Genomic DNA, 19,792 nt, shown 5'->3' on the forward strand with positions numbered 1-19,792 from the left:
ACGGGAAAATACGTGTTCAGGTCATTAAATGTGAGGAGACGTGCGTCCTTTCAAGTGTCAGAAATCGTTCAAGAACTTTCCCGCCAAGAAAAGAGTTCTTATCTACTTCCCAGTAACACTAAGTTGTGTCACTGGAAAGTAGGGGGACTATCTGTATAGGGTAAAAATGATTAGCGAGAGTTGGACGAATGACGAAGTGACACGAGGAACTGGAGACAGGTAGGATGGGAGTCAGCAAATAGCTGGCACCGGATGCAAGCATGTGACCGGTGCTGAATGAATCCCAAAGACAGAGTAGCCGATAACAAAGATTCAAAGAATTGACATAGGGTAGCATTCAATGAGCAACTGTTATAGAGACGAATGACGAAGTGGCACATGGAACTGAAGACAAATTGAATGTGAGTCAGCAAATAGCTGGCACCAAATGCAAGCATGTGACCGGTGCTGAATGAATCCCGAAGACAAAGTAGCCGATAACAAAGATTCAAAGAATTGACATCGGGTAGCATTTAATGAGCAGTCGTTACAAAGAATATCTGCATTTATAGCCAACCATTATGCAACCATCAATGTCGATTTTATTCTCATTCAAGAGGAGCTTGATTTGGAGATCTTGTCTCCCTAAATAGAGCTATAAACAAGAGAATTCGCATCCATTGTAGGGACGAAACATTATGTACACAAAAGCTTGAATCATCTCTCATTCTATAACATTATTCTTTTATCTTGTTCTTAATATTGTTCTCTTTTTCTACCGGAGAAGTTAAATTCATAGCCAAACTTGTATTTCTTTTAATTTCATTTATAATTTTATTTCTGTTCTTATTTATTTCATATTTTTGGGTCAAATCGATTCACTTGTCTATAAACTACTTTACAAATTTAACTGTTTCATTTTACAGGTAAACATATATATCGCATAGTATATAGACTATAAAGGATCGCATAGTATATAGACTATAAAGGGTGTAACTATGTAAGTACTTATGTGAAGTTTAATAGTATGTAGGAGTTGTATTTTATTCGAAACTGATTCATATTTTAGGAGTATTTCATGTAATTTAGCCAAATTATATTTCATGAAATATGAGGTGCGTCACGAATGACACCGTTATCTCCATCCGTTATCTGCAAAGCTGGACATCATTGTAAACACCTTGGTATTGCTGAATGGGCCAAGCTGGCATGCCGCTCTCAAGCACATGGCCAGCTACTACTGTCAAGAACTGTGCCCATCGTTTTACTCTATTGCCCCTACTTCAATATCCATTTTCTTTTTTAAAATTTAAAAACAAATACTAAAAGATAAATCAATAAATAATATTTCCGCTTTAAGGTTCTCTAATCACATTTAGGAAAAAATGATGCTCAATCATCATGGTTAGATTTAGTAAAAGAGCAGTCAATCGCCCCTTTTTCCATTTATTCCCGTTTCAGTTCCACCCGAAATATTTATAATTATTAAAATATAGTATTTCCAACAATGACCAAAATTGTCTAAAGTTGGATTGAAAAGTTAAATGGTAAAGGTGTTAATTAAGTTACATTAATTTTATTTTTACTTGCTAACTTTTACCAAGAAAATATATCTCTAGGTAATATAATTATAATTGTTTTTCTTTTTTCTTTCCCTCCCTTCGTCTATCCATATTACTCTCTGTAAAACCCAATTTCTCTCTGTAAACTATAGACTATAGTAAAAAAGAAAAAACTTACTTTCACATGTTCGTTTCCTCTCTCTCTTTTGCCAGGCCAGAGATCGCATTCATTCTTTGCTTCTGCCTTTTATATATCACGAGATCCCCATCTCTTTTTCTCTTTCTTTTCCCTTCCCTTTCTCTCTCTATGTACAGTTCTTCTTCATAGCTTCTCTTTCTGCATTTCCTTCTCCATTTCTAAACTAAAAACCCAATGTCAGAAATGGGTCTTAATGGTCTAACTGATCGGTTGAAAAACTCACTGAGCTGCAATGAATTTAACAACGACGGCACCGAAATTAACAAGCCCGATTTCAGGGAACTGGATCTGAGTTCACCTGTTTCAACCCGCCCCAAATCGAATGGACTCACCACTTCAACAAGCAGCAGCTCCAGCTCATCCGGATCAATGTCGGGTCAGAATGGTTCCTACCCGAATCCTAACAGGTTCAATACGAATCACTCCGGTGAACTTTCCGGTTCAGTAGACAGCTCACGTCGGTTCAAACCAGGCCATACCAGGTCCCGGTCCGATTCTCAACCGCTAATCTACTCCGGTAGAAGCTCTGTAAATTCCCCTGCTTTAAATTCACTTCCCACAGGCAATATTTGCCCTTCAGGTAAAATTTTAAAAACAGTCATTCCTAGTAAATCTTCAAAGACTGACGTTTTTGGGTCAAGGACCGGAAATTATGGCATTGGCAGCATAATTCGGGGCGGTGGGGTTGATATTAGCGGTGCTGCCAATGCCGTAAAAGAAAAAACTTACTCGCAGTTTACATCAAATCCAGAAGAGTTGAAGAGAATAGGGAATGTGAATTATAAGAAGGGTAATTTTGCCGAGGCTTTGAATTATTATGATAAAGCTATAGCGATTTCGCCTGGAAATTCTGCATACCATTGTAATCGGGCAGCTGCATTGATGGGTCTTAAACGGGTGGCGGAGGCTGTAAAGGAATGTGAGGAAGCTATTAGATTGGATCCGTCATATTTTAGGGCGCATCAACGGCTAGGATCTTTGCTACTTAGGTAAGTAGAGGAAAGTTGAAATCTTTATGCTTTGTTTGAATAAGTATTAATTATCAAAAATCTTGGCAATGTTGTGAAATTTATTGTAAGTTTGATGTGGTGTTATGGTTAAATGTGTTAATTGTATTTATATAGCTAACATGGATTTTTTGATAATATCAAACTCCCTTAGATGGTATTTTGCAATAATATTGGCATGATATGATTTACACACAGTAATGTGGCCTGTGAGGATTCATACAGCATAGTTCTTGTTGCATCAAACTTCCTTAGCTGATGCATTGTGTCTGTTACCCTGCAAAATCTCAAACCGGGATCTGCCAAATGTGATGATTGATCTTCATTGTTGCCAACAAAGGCTCATAGTCTAGTAGTACGGTGTTAACCTCGCAATAGGTGTGTGAGCTCATATCCCATCGTCCCCCTTTTTCCTTCCACTTTGACCATCACCAAATGTAGAAAATCTTTAAAAAGACCAAGAGCTTCGTTGGTGGCCGTTGGTGCATTTTATCATTACCAGATCTGATTGCCTTGGAAGATATACAGTTAATGATTTTGACTATTCGGATTGTTGTGACCATTGTCACTGTTAGATATTCCCTCTGTTTGGTCCTTTTATATAGGGTTGTCCTTTCCAAGTAGTTGCTGTTATCGTTGTTTACCTGTCCCATATACAGTTAATGTTTTTGACTATTCGGATTGTTGTGAGCATTGTCACTGTTAGATATTCCCTCTGTTTGGTCCTTTATATAGGGTTGTGCTTTCCAAGTAGTTGCTGTTATCGTTGTTTACCTGTCCCATTTTCTTTTTCATGGTTATCATTTATTAGCTGGTTAGGACACCTTGTTGTTATTCAGTTTTTAGGGTGACTTTTGCATTGGGTTGTGGGCTCTCTCGGGTGATAGTTGAATAGAATGTAAATAACTTGGAAGCATCCTAGTTCAATGCCATGTCTTCCGTCATGATTATTACTTGTAGGTGGTGTCGGTGAAATGTGATATCTTTTTGCTGCCCAAGTATTATCTGGAGCATGTTTTTCTAGTTCTTTTTTATTTTATTTTATTTCTGCAGTACTTTCTGCTTGGAATTTAGTGTTTCCTTTTTCTTTTCCCCTCTTAAATCGTAGTGGTTTGTAAGTTTTCCACCAACAATATTATTATCAACCATCTAATTTTCTTTACGAATTTTATTGCCCTTGCTACAGCATTCTATCACGGCCTGTCTGAATTAGGTTATTGGAGTTACTCTTATTTTTCATCTTGCTGAAAGCCATCTAATTCTTGTAAGACTCACAGTTTAGGACAGGTTGAAAATGCCAGAGATCATATGTGCTTCCAAGGGCATCAGCCAGATCAGGCCGATTTACAGAAGTTGCAAGCAGTGGAGAAACATATTGGAAAATGCACTGATGCCCGTAGGGTTAGTGATTGGTGGAGTACATTGAGAGAAGCTGATGCAGCAATTGCTTCTGGAGCTGATGCATCTCCTCAGGTAAAATAATAGTCAAGATTCAGTCTCTGAACCAGATGCTGCTTGAAAAGCTAAAGTGTTGGTACTGAATTACTGAAATTGAATTTACAGCTATTTGCATGTAGAGCGGAAGCTCTTTTGAAGCTACACCGATTAGAGGATGCTGAATTGAGCCTATCAAATGCTCGCAAGTCTGAATCATCTACTGTGGGATCCCAGTCAAAAAATTTTGGGATGCTCTCTGAAGCATACATACTATTTGTTCAGTCTCAAATGGAGCTGGCTCTGGGAAGGTGAGTTCAGGCTTATTTGCTAAATTGTAACAGAAATAAGAGGTTCAGCAGTTCGGAAGTAAAGAATGAATCACGAATATTTGTAGGTTTGAAAATGCACTTACCACCATTGAGAGAGCTGGACAGATTGATCCTCGAAGTATTGAAGTTTCAGTTTTATTCAACAATATGAGGTTGGTGGGACGAGCTCGTGCACGTGGCAACGATCTATTTAAATCTGAGAGATACACTGAAGCTTGTGCGGCTTATGGGGAAGGTCTCAGGCTAGATTCTTCAAATGCAGTTCTATACTGCAATAGAGCAGCCTGCTGGTACAAACTCAGGCAGTGGGAAAAATCAGTGGATGATTGCGATCAAGCTCTCCATATTCAGGCAAATTATACTAAAGCCCTTCTTCGAAGAGCTGCCTCAAACACCAAGGTGATAGTCTTACTCTCAAATATTTATGAGACAACTTTTCCTAAAAAACTTTTAATTTGTTCTCCCTTGCTAGTTTCTCTGTTTGAGCAAAAGTTCTAAATTTTGATTGTGCTTAATCAATTATAGCTAGAAAGATGGGCTGAAGCTGTTAGAGATTATGAAGTTTTGAGGAAGGAACTTCCACAGGACAATGAAGTTGCTGAATCATTATTCCTAGCCCAAGTTGCCTTAAAGAAATCACGTGGAGAAGATGTTTACGATATTAAATTTGGTAAGGAGGTGGAGTTGGTTTCGGGTCTTGAGCAGTTTCAAACTGCAATCTCATCACCTGGTAGGCTTCCCTGCATCCCATCCTAATATCACTTTGTGATTCACCATGATTCAGTAATTATGATTGGAAACTGCAGGTGCATCTGTAGTCCATTTTGAAGCAGCATCCAACCTAAAATGCAAGCAGATATCTCCAGTTTTTCACACATTATGCACTAAATATCCTTCCATGAACTTTCTCAAGGTAAACAATGACAGGCAATTTCTTGTTTTGATGGGGTATACTGTATAGTACATAGAGCTTTTACCTATGACCGAGATGCTGCCATTTCTAAATAGAGTTAGTATATCTTTCTTATGATTTTATATGGACGGTAGAGGAGATAAAACTTATATTCATCTTCTGTATCTACTGAAGGTGGATGTGGACGAGAGCCCGGCAATTGCTACTGCAGAGAATGTCAGAATCCTACCAACATTTAAGATTTACAAACAGGGCAGCTGCATAAAGGAGGTAGTTTCGCCAAGCCCAGAGGTGTTGGAGTCATTGGTGAGGCATTACACTATTTAAGAGCATGATTGCCATGTAATCATCTTCTTCTTCGCCTATTAGCCTTGCTCTTCTCTCCCACTTATTATACGGATTGATAATACCTGAGACATAGTCAGAGTTACCACGTAATACTCTCAGCCAATTCAAATGCCGATGGCCTTCAGAGGGATAGTTTATTTTTCTTTTTTCCCCTTTTTAAAAATTCATTCATTCCTCATTACTCCCTGGCTTCAAATTTCTTTCCATCTCCCTTTCTTTCTTCCATTTTGTTTTTCACCTTTTCGCTTCTCTTCCATTTGCATTTATAGGAGTGGCCTCCCTAGTGTAATCCATCTTTAGTTTGAGGAGAAATAGTGAAGCATGTAAAATTTAATTTATGGCCATCTAGCTGAACATTTAGAGAAGAGAAGTGGCTGGCTGGCTGGTTATAGATGAGGATCTACACATGTATATATACGATCATATATACAAACCCATTGGAGACCGAGAATGGGATATTGGACATCAAAAATATTGGTACTTACTAGGTCTAGGTTAGCTCAAGGATGAAAATGTTGCTGTTATTGGATATTGATATTGATGTTTCTTTGATAAATTATTGTATCAATAAAGTTTCAGATTCCTTTGGTCTTGCTATTTATTTCTTCTCTTTTATTAATGCCTCCTGAAGTATACTCTCTCCGGTCCACTCACTATAAGTGATTTTTTTGGTTTTTTTCACACATTAAGAAATTTACCTTTTAGCATTAATTAACAATGAAATTGACCATATTAATTTTAATTTGCTCATTATAACAAACTATTTCTAGGCTCTTTACTCCAAGGGCGGAAAGAAAAAGTTATTTTCTTCTTGATATCTGAAAAAATCAAATAATGTGGAGCACAAAAAAAAATGCCAAAAAATCACAAAAATGTTAATAATGTTTTGTCTGGTTCCAATTAAATCATCTACCCTTTTCAGTTTTACTAATAAATGCTAAAGGATCGTTTGGTATATGAGATAAGAAAAATAATCTCAGGATAAAGTTTGGGATTAACTTTATCCCGTATTTAGTTTAAAGTATTAGTTAATTTCGAAAAAATTTTTACACTAAAATGATAGAATTAGTTATCTCATGTAGAACTAAACGACCCCTAAGGTTATGCCTAACAAGGATTGCAAGTATAAAGCATATATACGCGGTCCATCTATATTATGAGCTACGATTGATATCGACGCATCTGAGACCGTCAAATGCTTGTGTTACATACTCGAGTGCATGTACTCTGGATGGGTGCCCATACCTACTAATGTACGAAGTTGATAAGGTTGGTCTAGGGGTGGATTTATTTCCTTTCATTTTTTGGGCAATTTGGTCTTGTCTGGCCTTTTAGGTATTTCTGAATCAAGAACTTCCTTCTAAAGGTTTCTTTTAGCCCATCTTCATTTAAAATCTAACATGCATGCATTTAAGACTTTAAGTTGCAAGCTTCCAATAAGTCCCCACCCAAAGGAAGTTGCCCATATACTTTAAATTCTCTTTTTTTTTTAATTTTATACATTCTTTGGCTATGGGCCTTGATGAGTGTGCATATTAATCTAGACAGCTGAAAAAACAAGTGAGAAAACTAGAATGCTAGAGCAATGGTGATCTATTGTTAAAAGAAGGCAAAATATATAGAGACACTTAAAAGTTGTCATCAATTAATTGTTAGATAGACAATTCTTCCGGACAAAAGTAACACCCGTGAATCTCTCATGTTGACATGACAAGCGTTTTTTACACAAAGCGTGTGAAGTCCGTTAAAATTTCCACGTGGACCCCACTTTTTCGTTCAATTTTTCTACGTGGAAATGTACCAGATAATTATTTTAAAAGGTTGCTATTTAAAAATTAGTCGGTGTATCTTAAATTTTAATTTTTCAGGATAAAAATATCTCGAAGTTAAAAATTTTTAGTTTAAAATCTGCAAAATAAAATAAATACTGCTCAATCTCTAAATAGTATCCATAAAAATGGCTATATGTTCACTTCGCCTTTTCCCACCAAAATCCAAGCAAGTCCAATACCAAATACACACGCTTCAACAACTTATAATTCAACATAATCCAAAACATCATCACATGATAACCAAGAATAAACATATCCACAATAGACTATACATATACAAAAACGGGCAGCACATATGCCCACCGCCAAGGGCGAAATCATTGAGTCTACGCAAAAAAGCCACATGCTCCGATCATATGTTGATTTGTACAGTTTGCTCGTGAATGGAAAGTGAAATAATGCTGAAATTGCCTTGTTTACACTGGCTCAAATCTGGACATTTCTTTTGTTATTTTTTTTGCTTTTTTATTATTTATAAATTACAGCTGTCTTTTGTTCTAAAAAATTGACGTGTCATTCATTAATTTGTCCGTTATATATTATTATTATGATTTTATTTCAGGCATATGGTCTGTTAAACTCGGATGTGCACGAGACACACTTCTGTCAAGAAGAGATGTATATTTGGTCATTGTGTTAAGGTATTTATTTGGCAGTTGACAGCATAAGTGTCTATCTACATATTTTTAATCCTCAGGCAAGGTGTTCACTTCAGAGCGCTGATCTAATTAGTTGCCAACTTCTTAATACAATGTTACAAAATTGGCTATTTGTGTAAATCAGCCTTCACCTTATGTGAAAGTTGGGCCTCTATTTATTCTAGTTTCCCTAATGTGCCTTTTACCTTCCTATACTATATATGAAACTTTATTATCCTCCCTAATCAAGTTTTAATTTAATTACGTGGTCATATACAATTTATCAATTATATACAAATTAGTTTTAAATTAGTATTCTTTTATATTTGGAATTGAATAAAGAATCAGTTATTTCCCATCCATGCTCTCTCTCTCTCTCTCTCGCTCTCTCTCTCTCTCTCTCTCTCTCTCTCTCTCTCTCTCTCTCTCTCTCTCTCTCTCTCTCTCTCTCTGTTCTTTCCCCAAATTTTCTTCCTTTGATGTTCTCTACTTTTTATCCTTTCATGTTGTATATATTTTTAAAGGAATTCATCAATGAATTTCAATCATTTTACTATAGAGTTTTAACTTAGCAATTTTCTTTCATGTTGCACAATTGGTGTTCAAATTGAAATTGTCAATCAATAAATTTTGAAGGTGTTTGACTCTCCACCATTGACAGCCATTAAAAAACTTTGAAGCTTTGAATTCGAATTTGGGTTTTCAAAAATCATTATTTTTTTGGATTGGGTGTTGTTGCAAAGAATTGTGAATATTGTTTAGAGTTTATATCTCAATTTTGAGGGTGTTTGGTGAAAATTAGGCTTGATTTTGGCTGAATTTCAGATTGAAACTCGAAGAAGAAAAAGAAGAAGAAGACATGACATACAATATACTTACAAAATTGTATTTAAATTGTACTATAATTGTATGTAAATTATATTTAAGTTGTATTATTATGATGACCCAAAATATCATATTTAAATTTAATAATTTATTCTATGTTCTAAGACCTCGAAAATTACTATTTATCATTCCTCGACTTGCGTGCACAGTCCGTAAAATTCTCCGAAAAGTTTTTATGTGAAAAATAAATTAAAATATGAATTAGAGCTTTAAAACAAATTTAATAAGTTTTTAGTCCGTATCGTGATTTGGGACTTGGGCGTATGTTTGACATCGAATTCCGAGGTCCCTAACCCGAGATATGGAATTTTGATGAAATATTTAAAGTTTGAAAGCTTATGAGTTTTAAAGAAATTAATGATGTTGGATTTATGGACACTGGGTCCGTATTTTAGTTTCGGAGTCCGATATAGGTCCACTATAATAGTTATGACTTGTCTGCCGAATTTGATGAGAAACGGAGTTGATTTGACGTGATTCAGACGTCCGGTTGTAAAAATATAAGTTTTAAAGTTTTCTTGAAAATTTCCTTTGATTTGGTGTTCGATTCATAGTTTAAGTGTTATTTGGGCAATTTAATCGCGCGAGCAAGTCCGTAGCGTATTTTATGATTGAAATTCATATATGGTTTGTATCCGGGAGGTTCCAGATGAGTTTCGGGATGAGTTTTGAGCGAGTCCGGACATTTTGGCACTCTAATATTGTTCTGGCACTTTCGGGGGCGCGGACCGCGCATTTTTGGGCACTGAGGCGAAGGAGGGATGCGGACCGCAGCAGAATTTCGCGGCCGCGCTCAAAATTTCGTGGACCGCGCAATTCTGTCCGAGGCTGCGCTCCAGGAAGTTCTGTAGATCCACTGGTCCGACTTCGGAAGCCTATATCTTTTGACCTACAAGGAATTTTAAGATGATTCAAAAACGAAAGTTGTAGCTCTGCGTGTCTAGTTTCCATAAAGGTAAAAAAGTCATCATTTTGACATATGTAGAGAAAGTTATAGCCAAAATACTAAAGCCTGGCAGTGCAGCCCCAAGAATTTCGCGGCCGCATCATTTTTTCATGATCGCGGGACTTGGGGCGCGACCGCGCTTGGAATTTTGCTGACCGCGAAATTGAAGTTCAGAGTATGTACTATATATCCGAGGTTTAAGTTATTATTTCATTTTTGGATTTTGGGAGCTCGGTTGGAGACGATTTTTCGAGGGCTTTTCAAGAAATTCATCGGGATTTGGGCCATTCGGAGCCGGATATTCGTGGGAAAGGCATTGTGACCAATTGATTGAGCTTGGTTCTAGGTAAGTGGCTTGCCTAACATTGTGTGGGGGAAATTCCCTTAAGATTTGGAACTATTGTGATATGTGAGCGCCGTGTACGTGGGGTGACAAGTACGTACACATGCTAGTTGTGGAAAAAACCCGATTTTTCTTACTGAGTAGCAACCTATTTTTTCTTTTATTTTGAGTTATACCATTTTTATGAGCATTAATCTATTTTCATTCTTAATTGAGTTATTCCCATTTGTGTAGCTATCCTGTTTAGTCGAATACAACATGTCTACATGTCTTAATTCCTTATGTGAACTATGTGCAACATGCTTAGTGAATTTCTTGCTTCTTCCTTGACTAGTACTTAGTCTAAATCATAAGATTTCGTGACGTAGTTGTATTTCTATTATTTACACTGCATATTTACTTTGGGACTATGGAACGGTATTTCGGGAGATCCCTCTATCTTGCATATTTACTTTGGGACTACGAAACGATATTCTGGGAGATCCCCATGCACATTTACTTTGGGACTACGGAACGGTATTCTGGGAGATCCCCCTGCACATTTACTTTGGAACTACGGAACGGTATTCCAGGAGATCCCCCTACACATTTACTTTGGGACTACGGAACGGTATTCCGGGAGATCCCCCTGCACATTTACATTTGGGACTACGAGACGGTATCTCGGGAGATCCCCTGTTGTATTTTCTGTGTACTGAGTTGTTACCTTCTATGATTTCATTGTTGTTAAATTTCAGCCTTTATTTTATTGTGGTATTACACTCTATATTATTTTATTATATATTTACCAGTAGGGCCCTGACCTGACCTCGTCACTACTCGACCGAGGTTAGGCTTGGCACTTACTGGGTACCGATTGTGGTGTACTCATGCTACTCTCTGCACATATTTTTTGTGTGCAGATCCAGGTGCACCTTATCATCCGCACTATCAGTGAGCTGGGATAGCTTTGGAGACTTCAAGGTATATCTGCCGCGTCCGCAGACCTCGAAGTCCCATTCTACTCTTTCTCATGTCCTTTATCTTCTGTATTTTTCCTTGTTAGACTCTGATGTATAGAGACGCTAGATTTTTCCTTCTGTAGTTTGTAATTCACGATGTTCCGGGTTTTGGGATTTGTTGTGTATTTTTGAATAGTTGGTTAAATTTATATTTTTATTTTATTATTTCATAAAATATTAGGCTTACCTAGTTGTAGAGACTAGGTGCCGTCGCGACGTCACACGGAGGGAAAATTGGGTCGTGACAATTCTGTTGTAGTTATATTTTTTTATTTGAATTTTGTATGAAAGTTGAAAAATAGTTGTATAATGTATGAATCATTGTATGAAATTTGTATTTAAGTTATAAATACTATCTTTTTACATAAAGTTATTTATATGTATCAAAATTGTATTAAAAGAGGAAATTTTGATTAAAATTTCAGAGAGGAAGAAGAACACACTACATACAAAATATATACAAATCTCTTACAAAATACATACAAAAGACATATTGAATAAAATTTGTATGAAGGTTGTATTTAAATTGTATGATATTTTTGTATTTAATTGGGTAAAAATAATTTATGAAAGTTGTAGATAAGTTATAAATAAATTATATATTATATAATTAGTTGTATAAATTTATTTTTAGTTTATATGTTATTGTAGATGTATCAAATTTGTACGAAATTTATTTTTAATTTGTATGTTGATGTACCATATAAATTTATCATTATCAAATTTATATTGATGTTGCTGCTGGTGCTACATCGACAAAGATGGAGGCGTTTAATATTTTACTTAAATTTCGAGTTTATCTTTTACCAAAAATTTAAAATCTCTTTCAATGATGGGTTTTGGTGTATTCACTTGATTAACTCTTTTTATAATGTATAAATGGGCTACAGACACACGCACACACACATGTTAACGATATAAAATAGGGAATAGGAGAAGAGAGAAAAAAAAAAGGAAAAAAAATATAACTAAAGCCCCTAATTTAAGACATTAATAATGGATAGTACATGGAGAGAGGCGGCAGAAAATAGGGAAAGAGAAAAGGATAGAAAAAAAGGAATAGGGTATAACTTAATCCCCTAATTTAAGACACTAATAATTGATTGTATATAAATTGTAAGCAAACCTTATTTAGGGCGGGTAATTTTTAAAATTAGGACAATTTTAATTATAAGGTTTCATATAGTGTATAGGAAAGAAAAAAACCCTTCTCTAATTAATGTAGTGTTGAAATTGAAGAATTAACCCAAATAGTCCTCCATTATGTAGGGGTAAGGTCTGCGTACAGATTACCCTTCTCAGACCTCACATATTGGGAATATATTGGGTATGTTGTTGTTGTTGTTGTAGTCGTCCATCTAATTTTCTAAACTAAAAATAGCCTGTGAATGTATTATATACATATAATAGTATGTATAATATGTGTATAATTATGTATAATCAATATATAATCTATGTATAGCGACTAGAAAAAATAAACTACTAAATTGACCGGCTATTTGTTTAACAATCCCGTTAAAATTCAGCAAAACCAACACCCTCATAGGAGTACTATTTGTTATTGTGGATATTAATGACAACTGTTTCCAAAAAGTTCTAATTTTTATTTTTCTAAATACTAAAGTATAATCAAAGAAAACTGTTCGAGGAAAATGATTGCGTTTTGTGACCAATATTAACTCGTGAAAATCTTTTGTCAGAACAAAACACACAACATAAGAAGAAAAGTGAACGAGACAAAGAGAAAACCAGAGTTTCTATAAGAAGCATTATTTATTAGAAGCTAGTCATGAACTCCTCATTCAACAATTAATTCATGGAATTTCTTTTTCCATGGTGAGTACACATACAAGAGAAGTCAATACTTATTCTCTTTTTTTTGTTTCACCATATCAACAAAAAGGACATGCAAAAGCTATTTTCCTTATACTAATTAATACTCCAATATATATAATTTAGTTAAATTCAAGTGGGAATAAACCCAACTCGTCAAGTACATCTTTGCAGCCAGAAACAGCTTCAGTTTTCATGAAGAAAAGTGGATTTGCATAACGAGTTGGATTGTGGATTCCAACATTTGCACTGCACACAACTCTTGAGTTCTCAAAACCAATGGCAGATTCTTTGCAATCCTCTCTTGGACTCTTGACAATTGACACTTCACAAAGTTCATTCTCATGATCACCTTCTACTTTTATTATGTATTTTCCATTTTTGTCTGTCACCCCTTCTACTGAGTATGTCTCCTTTTCTGTCTCAATATCTTTGCATGCCAATCGCACGGTTGCACCTATATATATACAAAATGGGATTAGCAACTTGGTAGCATTACTTTCAATGAACTATATATAGTATTATATTTCTAGTTTGTGTATTAAAGGGTTAATTTCATGGATTATTATTAACTTTTGATTTATTATACCAAAGTCATAAAAGTAAATTTGTAACAAAGAAAATAACTCAACTATGCCTATATATTACAAAATATAAAAGGCGAGGGAGAAAAATGTTAAAGCCAATCTTGAAAATATAGGTAGGCAATCACTTCAGCAACTTACCTTACACAATATCTATGTGGAAAAACTTTCACAATAATAATGAGCCTATTTTCGGCCCACTTAAAATGAAGAAAAAAACCATGATGTGCCACATGATGAAAGACATAAGGTATTAGGTTTTGTCAGAAAATAGAGATAATTGTTGTAAGTGGTGCCATTTGAATATCATGTGATCAGGTGAATTGGTGAAGTGGCTATTCTTGCATGAAAATTTTGTACATATTGCAGCTTACTTGCATTTTTCAGGACCAAATTTAGCATTTTTTTGAGATCTTTCATTTTCTATTATATGCATAGTTGAGTTATTTTTTGTTAGAAACATTAGTTTTACAATTAGGATGCAATAAACTGAAAGTTGAATGAACATGCGTGAAATTACTATAGATTTATGACATTCATACCTTCGATATACTCGCTAAGTTTGGTCTGAAATTGAACACGGCAAGTGTCACAATAGACACTGCCTTCAACATTGATGGCCTGAGAATCATGGCATTGTGCGAAGTTGACAAAGGCCAAGATACAGACTGCAGAAAGGAGCAAAATAGCCTTTGCCATTTTATTTGTTTTGTTCTTTTTGTCTTCTTTGGTTTTCTTGTTTTACTCCTCCTCTTGATGTGTTCACGATTTGAATGTACAAGTGATATTCATTATTTATAGGTGAAAAGAGTTTAAGGAACAATGGTAAAGCGATTATTTCTGTAGTAGTTCAAGGAGGATCCTATATTTTATATGAGGTCAGGAAGCAATTGACTTGTTCTTTGTTTTATAACTTTACTTGGTTGAGAGAAATAGTAATATTATTTGAACCACAATCTTGAACAATATGGAATTTCCGTTTGAAGATTAATAGTGTTTCGAGGCAAATTATTTAAGAATTAATTTGTAACTTTCATGTCAAACTTTTTAATTTTTTAGAATGATAATATAAATATAAAACAACTATATATATGTTGTGAATACTCATTATCATGCTTGGTAAATCATTCAGGAACTTTGGTTCTTTTCGACAATATTCACATTGTTATGTCGAGTATTTCATATGTTAAGAGTTAAGACGAAGAAAAACTAACATTAGGTCGATAAAAGAAGAACAACAAGAATTTAGTGATAGATGATACTTGATCGTATTGTTATTTCATTAACCGTCAATTCATCAAAAATCATGCAACAAGGATAATATTAAATGATGAATTGAGATTCTGAAAATTGCATTAGACTAAAAAAGGAAAAATAGTAGAGTGAAAAATAAATTAAAAGAATTGTAGCTCAAAATTATGAATTGCCATCTAGAGTCTCTAGTCTCTACTCTCTAGTATATGTTACTTTTGCTAAAGGAAGAAAAGTGGTCTTTGCAGCATACATAGGTAAGAAGCAACTGAACAAGATGCAATAAAGATGCCATTAGGAGTCGTTAGAAACAACAACAACAACCGAGTGAAATCCCACGAGTGGGGTATAGAGAGGGTAGTGAGTACGCAGACCTTACCCCTATCCCGAGAGAGTAGAGAGGCTGTCATGACCCAAAACCCACTATAGATCGTGATGACGCCCAACGTCGCCGTTAAGCAAGCCGACTGTGAACTACCAACTTAATTGTTCATTTATTATTTTTGAAATCATGAATCTTATTAGATAGAGAGATCGATGCATCAAAAATCGTACATATGTATGATTTAAGTAAAATATAAAGTAGAAGTGTCTCAACGGTAAGCAAAATCATAAACAAATTCTAGAACACCCCAAAACCCGGTGTCACAAACTAGGAAGTATAATAACAAAACATCATCTGTCTAGGATACAAGGTAAACAAGATAAAGTAAATAATTGTGATGGAAACTCTATGTGCTGCGAATCGTGCCGTGGAATACAGTTCACCATAGAGTCCCCTCAGTAGTTGCGTCTCTGCGCCCAAGCGACCACCAAATGAACCTGTCAAATCCTGCACATTTAGTGCAAAAGTGAAGCATGAATACGTAAATCAACGTGCACCCAATAAGTATCTAGCCTAACTCCGAAGAGATAGTGACGAGGGATCGACATTGACACTTACTAGTGGTCCAGCAAATCAAATATAATAAAGTAGGCAAATATAAAACATGGTAGGTAACAATGAGTAGAAGTAAAGACAAATAATATAGTCTACAGCTGAACAGTGAACACAAAGTTTTCAAATACTGGATACCTCTCAAATGGAGTACGTAATGGTCAACACCAAATCAACGGTCACATCTCAAGTTTGAAAGATTCATGAATACGCGGACTTCTTATTTCGCACGATTCTGCCGAGGCGAGCGGCCCGATCCTATAATAGTGGTTTTATATAAATGCCGAGACGAACAACCTGATCCCATAAGAATATGATACATGATATTGCCGAGGCGAACGACCCGATCCCATAAGAGTGTAGTACTGCCAAGGTGAACGACCTGATCCCATAAGAGTGTGGTACTGCCGAGAAAAACGGCCTGATCCCATAAGAATATGATACTGCCGAGGCGAACGATCCGATCCCATAAGAGTGTGGTACTGCCGAAGCGAATGGCCAGATCCCATAAGAATATGATACTGCCGAGGCGAACGACCCGATCCCATAAGAGTGTGGTACTACCGAGGCGAACGGCCCGATCTCATAAGAATATGACACTGCCGAGGCGAACGGCCCGATCCCATAAGAGTATTTCATGAAGTTGCCGAGGTGAACAAGGCGAACATCCCGATCCCATTAGAATATGAAGCTTTTACGGGTCTTTGACCCCACTCATGAATATATGTGTGAGTTATGAGATTTAAGAAAACTTTCCGATGGATATGCACAACGCGGAAGAAATCAGTAAGAGAAGTACAATTTGTATGGATGAACAAGTAGCTTGTCAAGTATCTAAAATAGTGAGTCCATTACTTTACGTGAGTCTAGTCTCAGGTCATAATGCGAATTAAAATAATTGAACAGGAAAGAATAACGCAAATAATACAATTAAAGCATTGCGTGAGTCTAAGTCTACTCGAACATAATCAGGAATTCTAGCATACGCACGGACACTCGTCACCTTATACATGTGTAGCTCCCACAATATGTAGCACATAACAAATATAATACCTACAGAGTAATTTCCCCCTCACAAGGTTAGACAAAAGACTTACCTCGCTCCGAAATCCAATAACCGACTTCAACGCCTTTCTAGCACCTCAAATCATTGCCAAACGATCCGAAACTAATCAAACAACATGCAAACCACTCAAAATATACTCCAATACTCATAATTTAACAATTGTAAATAAATTCCCAACTCCTCAAGAAAAGTCAACAAAGTCAACCCCCGGGCTCACGCATCCGGATTTCAAAAATTATCAAAATTAATTATTACCCATAACCTATAGAGTTTATATTCCAAAACTCATCCAATTTCGTCAATGCATTGATCCTCAAATCAAGGATTTACCATCTCATAACTTTGGAGCTCAAAATCCCAATTTCTACAATTCAAATACGGATAAAAATGATAACCAACGAAAATAATCATGAAAAAATATCAAAATAAATTTAACCCCTTGTTGAGACGAGAACAACGCCGCAAAAATCACCTCAAACGGAGCTCTAGAACTAAAGATATGCTCAAAATACTAAAATGCTCGGTCTGTCCACTTAAAACACTGTCCAGGCGACTTTTGTTCTTCGCCTTCGCGGGACACCTTTGCGTTCGCGAAGAGCAATTTTTTGCGTTGACCGGTCAACCCAAATTTCCTTCTTCGCGTTCGCGAAGAACAAAGTCCGCACGAGAAACCAACAATCTTTCCCGACACGGAAATTGACATAACTCTCTCATACGACCTCGGAATTCGACGATTCTTGTTGCTATGGTTCCATAATTACGATAAGGATCTAATAGTTCAATCTAATCACAAATCAAAGATCGTTTGCTAAATATGGTACCTTTTATGTCCAAAGAAATGACGTTAAAACATCAAATAAGAGCGCGATACAACCCAAACACACTCGAGGCCCCCGAGACCCCGTCCAATTACACAAACCAGTCCCAAAACATAAAACGAACCTACTCGAGGCCTCAAATCACACCAAACAATATCAAAACCATGAATCGACGATCAAATCCTCCTTTTAACTTTCAAACATTCAAACTTCGACGAACGCGTCTGAATTACACTTAAACATTCCGGAATGATGCCAAACTTTATGTACAAGTCATAAATCATGATACGAACATATTCCAAGGCTCAGAACCCCAAACGGATAGAGATAATACCAAAGTCTACTTCAAACCAAACTTAGAAAATTCTAAAACCTTCGAATTGCCAACTTTCCAAAATAAGCGCTGAAATGTTTCCGGACCACCCGATACTCAACCCGGTCATACGCCCAAGTCCAAAATCATCATACAAACCTATTGGAACCTTCAAATCCCGATTCCGAGGTCGTTTACTCAAAAGTCAAACCTTGATCAACTCTTCCAACTTAAAGTTTCCGAATTGAGAATTTTCCATCCGAATCAACTCCGAACTTCCCGAAATTCAATTCTGACCATGCGTACAAGTCATAGAACATGAAGTGAAACTATTCAAGGCCTCAAACCTCCGAACAATGCATTATAGCTCAAAATGACTGGTCGAGTCGTTACATTCTCCCCCACTTAGATATACGTTCGTCCTCGAACGTGCCAAGAACCGTTCCAGAGTTGTCCAAAATCACTGTTTGACACCTCGTGTACCTACCTGTGCCACCACAACCCACGTGAGAACATTAGCTCGAGCCAGACTGAAGATCCTCCCTATAACCTTAGCTAACACGCCTTAGAACCAAATTCTAACATCCGGAATTCTCCACGAGACCTGATTCCAATATGTGAGCACCGTAACAATCTCAACCCACAGTATCAAATAGGATCCTGCACCCATGCTGAGATCACATAATGCACCGCACAATTTGTATGTTCATGATAACATCCTCCGACTACAATAGCTGCAGATTCACGAACCAGATGTCCGTAGTATATCCCATAACATATATAAGCCCGGTCTCAACCCTCACCATACTGCAATGAGGAATGAGATGTGCAGGAACTCATAACCACCCATCAGATCAAAAACTCATGGAGTTTCTCTGCTCGACAAAAACCATTACCTTATTCTGAACTGAATAGTGACATTTTCTCTTTAATATACCTTACATAAATCCGATCGCACTGATTTCAGGTCCAATAATCTCGTCTCACCCAATACAAGCTGCTCAGGAAATAAGCCACCTCAAACACTGACTAAAATCCTATATGATGCCATCAATACGCCAACAAGCTACAACTCGAATATGACACATAAGAGAGAACGAACTCTGGCAAAGAACTACCCAGCCCGTGTAACGAATAAATGGCCAACAAATGCTTTGAACCTTTCTCAGATATGAGGAAAAATACACACAAAAATAAGTATATGGAACCGTACTCAATATCTCACTATTGCGGCGTGCAACCCGATCCACACATGATACCGTTGCGGCGTGCAACCCGATCCAAACATCATACCCGTGGCGGCGTACACACCTGATCCACACACAATAATCAATAAGGAGATACCCATCGAGCCAAAATGCTCATACCTATGGAATGCCCGAATATCTACCACAAGGATGCCAAGTGCATAACTACGACCCTGGGGAGATGGACAACGCCACGCACTACAAAAAATGCAAGCACGACTAGGTGCAATAACGATAAGATACACTAGACCATAACACATGTGCGAATAATCAAGATGTATCACAACCCACATGGTATAATAGAGTATTACATAGGATAGCTGA

General features: G+C 36.5%; 2 protein-coding genes across 2 annotated transcripts; one reads left to right on the forward strand and one right to left on the reverse strand.

Moving 5' to 3' along the window:
* The first annotated feature begins 1,691 nt into the window (after positions 1 to 1,691).
* On the forward strand, positions 1,692 to 6,369 carry LOC107762240 (TPR repeat-containing thioredoxin TTL1). The gene is made up of 7 exons (XM_016580586.2): positions 1,692 to 2,729; positions 4,025 to 4,220; positions 4,311 to 4,492; positions 4,579 to 4,912; positions 5,039 to 5,243; positions 5,320 to 5,426; positions 5,601 to 6,369. Exons 1-7 carry the CDS (start codon positions 1,915 to 1,917, stop codon positions 5,751 to 5,753), a joined length of 1,992 nt encoding a protein of 663 aa, XP_016436072.1. The 5' UTR covers positions 1,692 to 1,914; the 3' UTR covers positions 5,754 to 6,369.
* A 6,804-nt stretch (positions 6,370 to 13,173) lies between these two features.
* On the reverse strand, positions 13,174 to 14,607 carry LOC107762241 (anther-specific protein LAT52-like). The gene is made up of 2 exons (XM_016580587.2): positions 14,379 to 14,607; positions 13,174 to 13,709 (listed from the first exon to the last, which is right to left on the reverse strand). Exons 1-2 carry the CDS (start codon positions 14,533 to 14,535, stop codon positions 13,375 to 13,377), a joined length of 492 nt encoding a protein of 163 aa, XP_016436073.1. The 5' UTR covers positions 14,536 to 14,607; the 3' UTR covers positions 13,174 to 13,374.
* Positions 14,608 to 19,792: the final 5,185 nt, after the last annotated feature.

Source organism: Nicotiana tabacum, chromosome 21 (genome assembly GCF_000715075.1).
Source record: "Nicotiana tabacum cultivar K326 chromosome 21, ASM71507v2, whole genome shotgun sequence".
NCBI lineage: Eukaryota > Viridiplantae > Streptophyta > Magnoliopsida > Solanales > Solanaceae > Nicotiana > Nicotiana tabacum.

What these genes read in the sequence shown, in the direction of transcription:
- LOC107762240 (XM_016580586.2), top strand. Translation starts at nt 1,915, where the DNA reads ATGTCAGAAATGGGTCTTAATGGTCTAACTGATCGGTTGAAAAACTCA. An exon ending in CTAGGATCTTTGCTACTTAG is followed by an intron (nt 2,730 to 4,024) that starts GTAAGTAGAGGA and finishes TAAGACTCACAG; the next exon opens with TTTAGGACAGGTTGAAAATG. An exon ending in GAGCTGCCTCAAACACCAAG is followed by an intron (nt 4,913 to 5,038) that starts GTGATAGTCTTA and finishes AATCAATTATAG; the next exon opens with CTAGAAAGATGGGCTGAAGC.
- LOC107762241 (XM_016580587.2), bottom strand. Translation starts at nt 14,535, where the DNA reads ATGGCAAAGGCTATTTTGCTCCTTTCTGCAGTCTGTATCTTGGCCTTT. An exon ending in ACTTAGCGAGTATATCGAAG is followed by an intron (nt 13,710 to 14,378) that starts GTATGAATGTCA and finishes GTATATATATAG; the next exon opens with GTGCAACCGTGCGATTGGCA.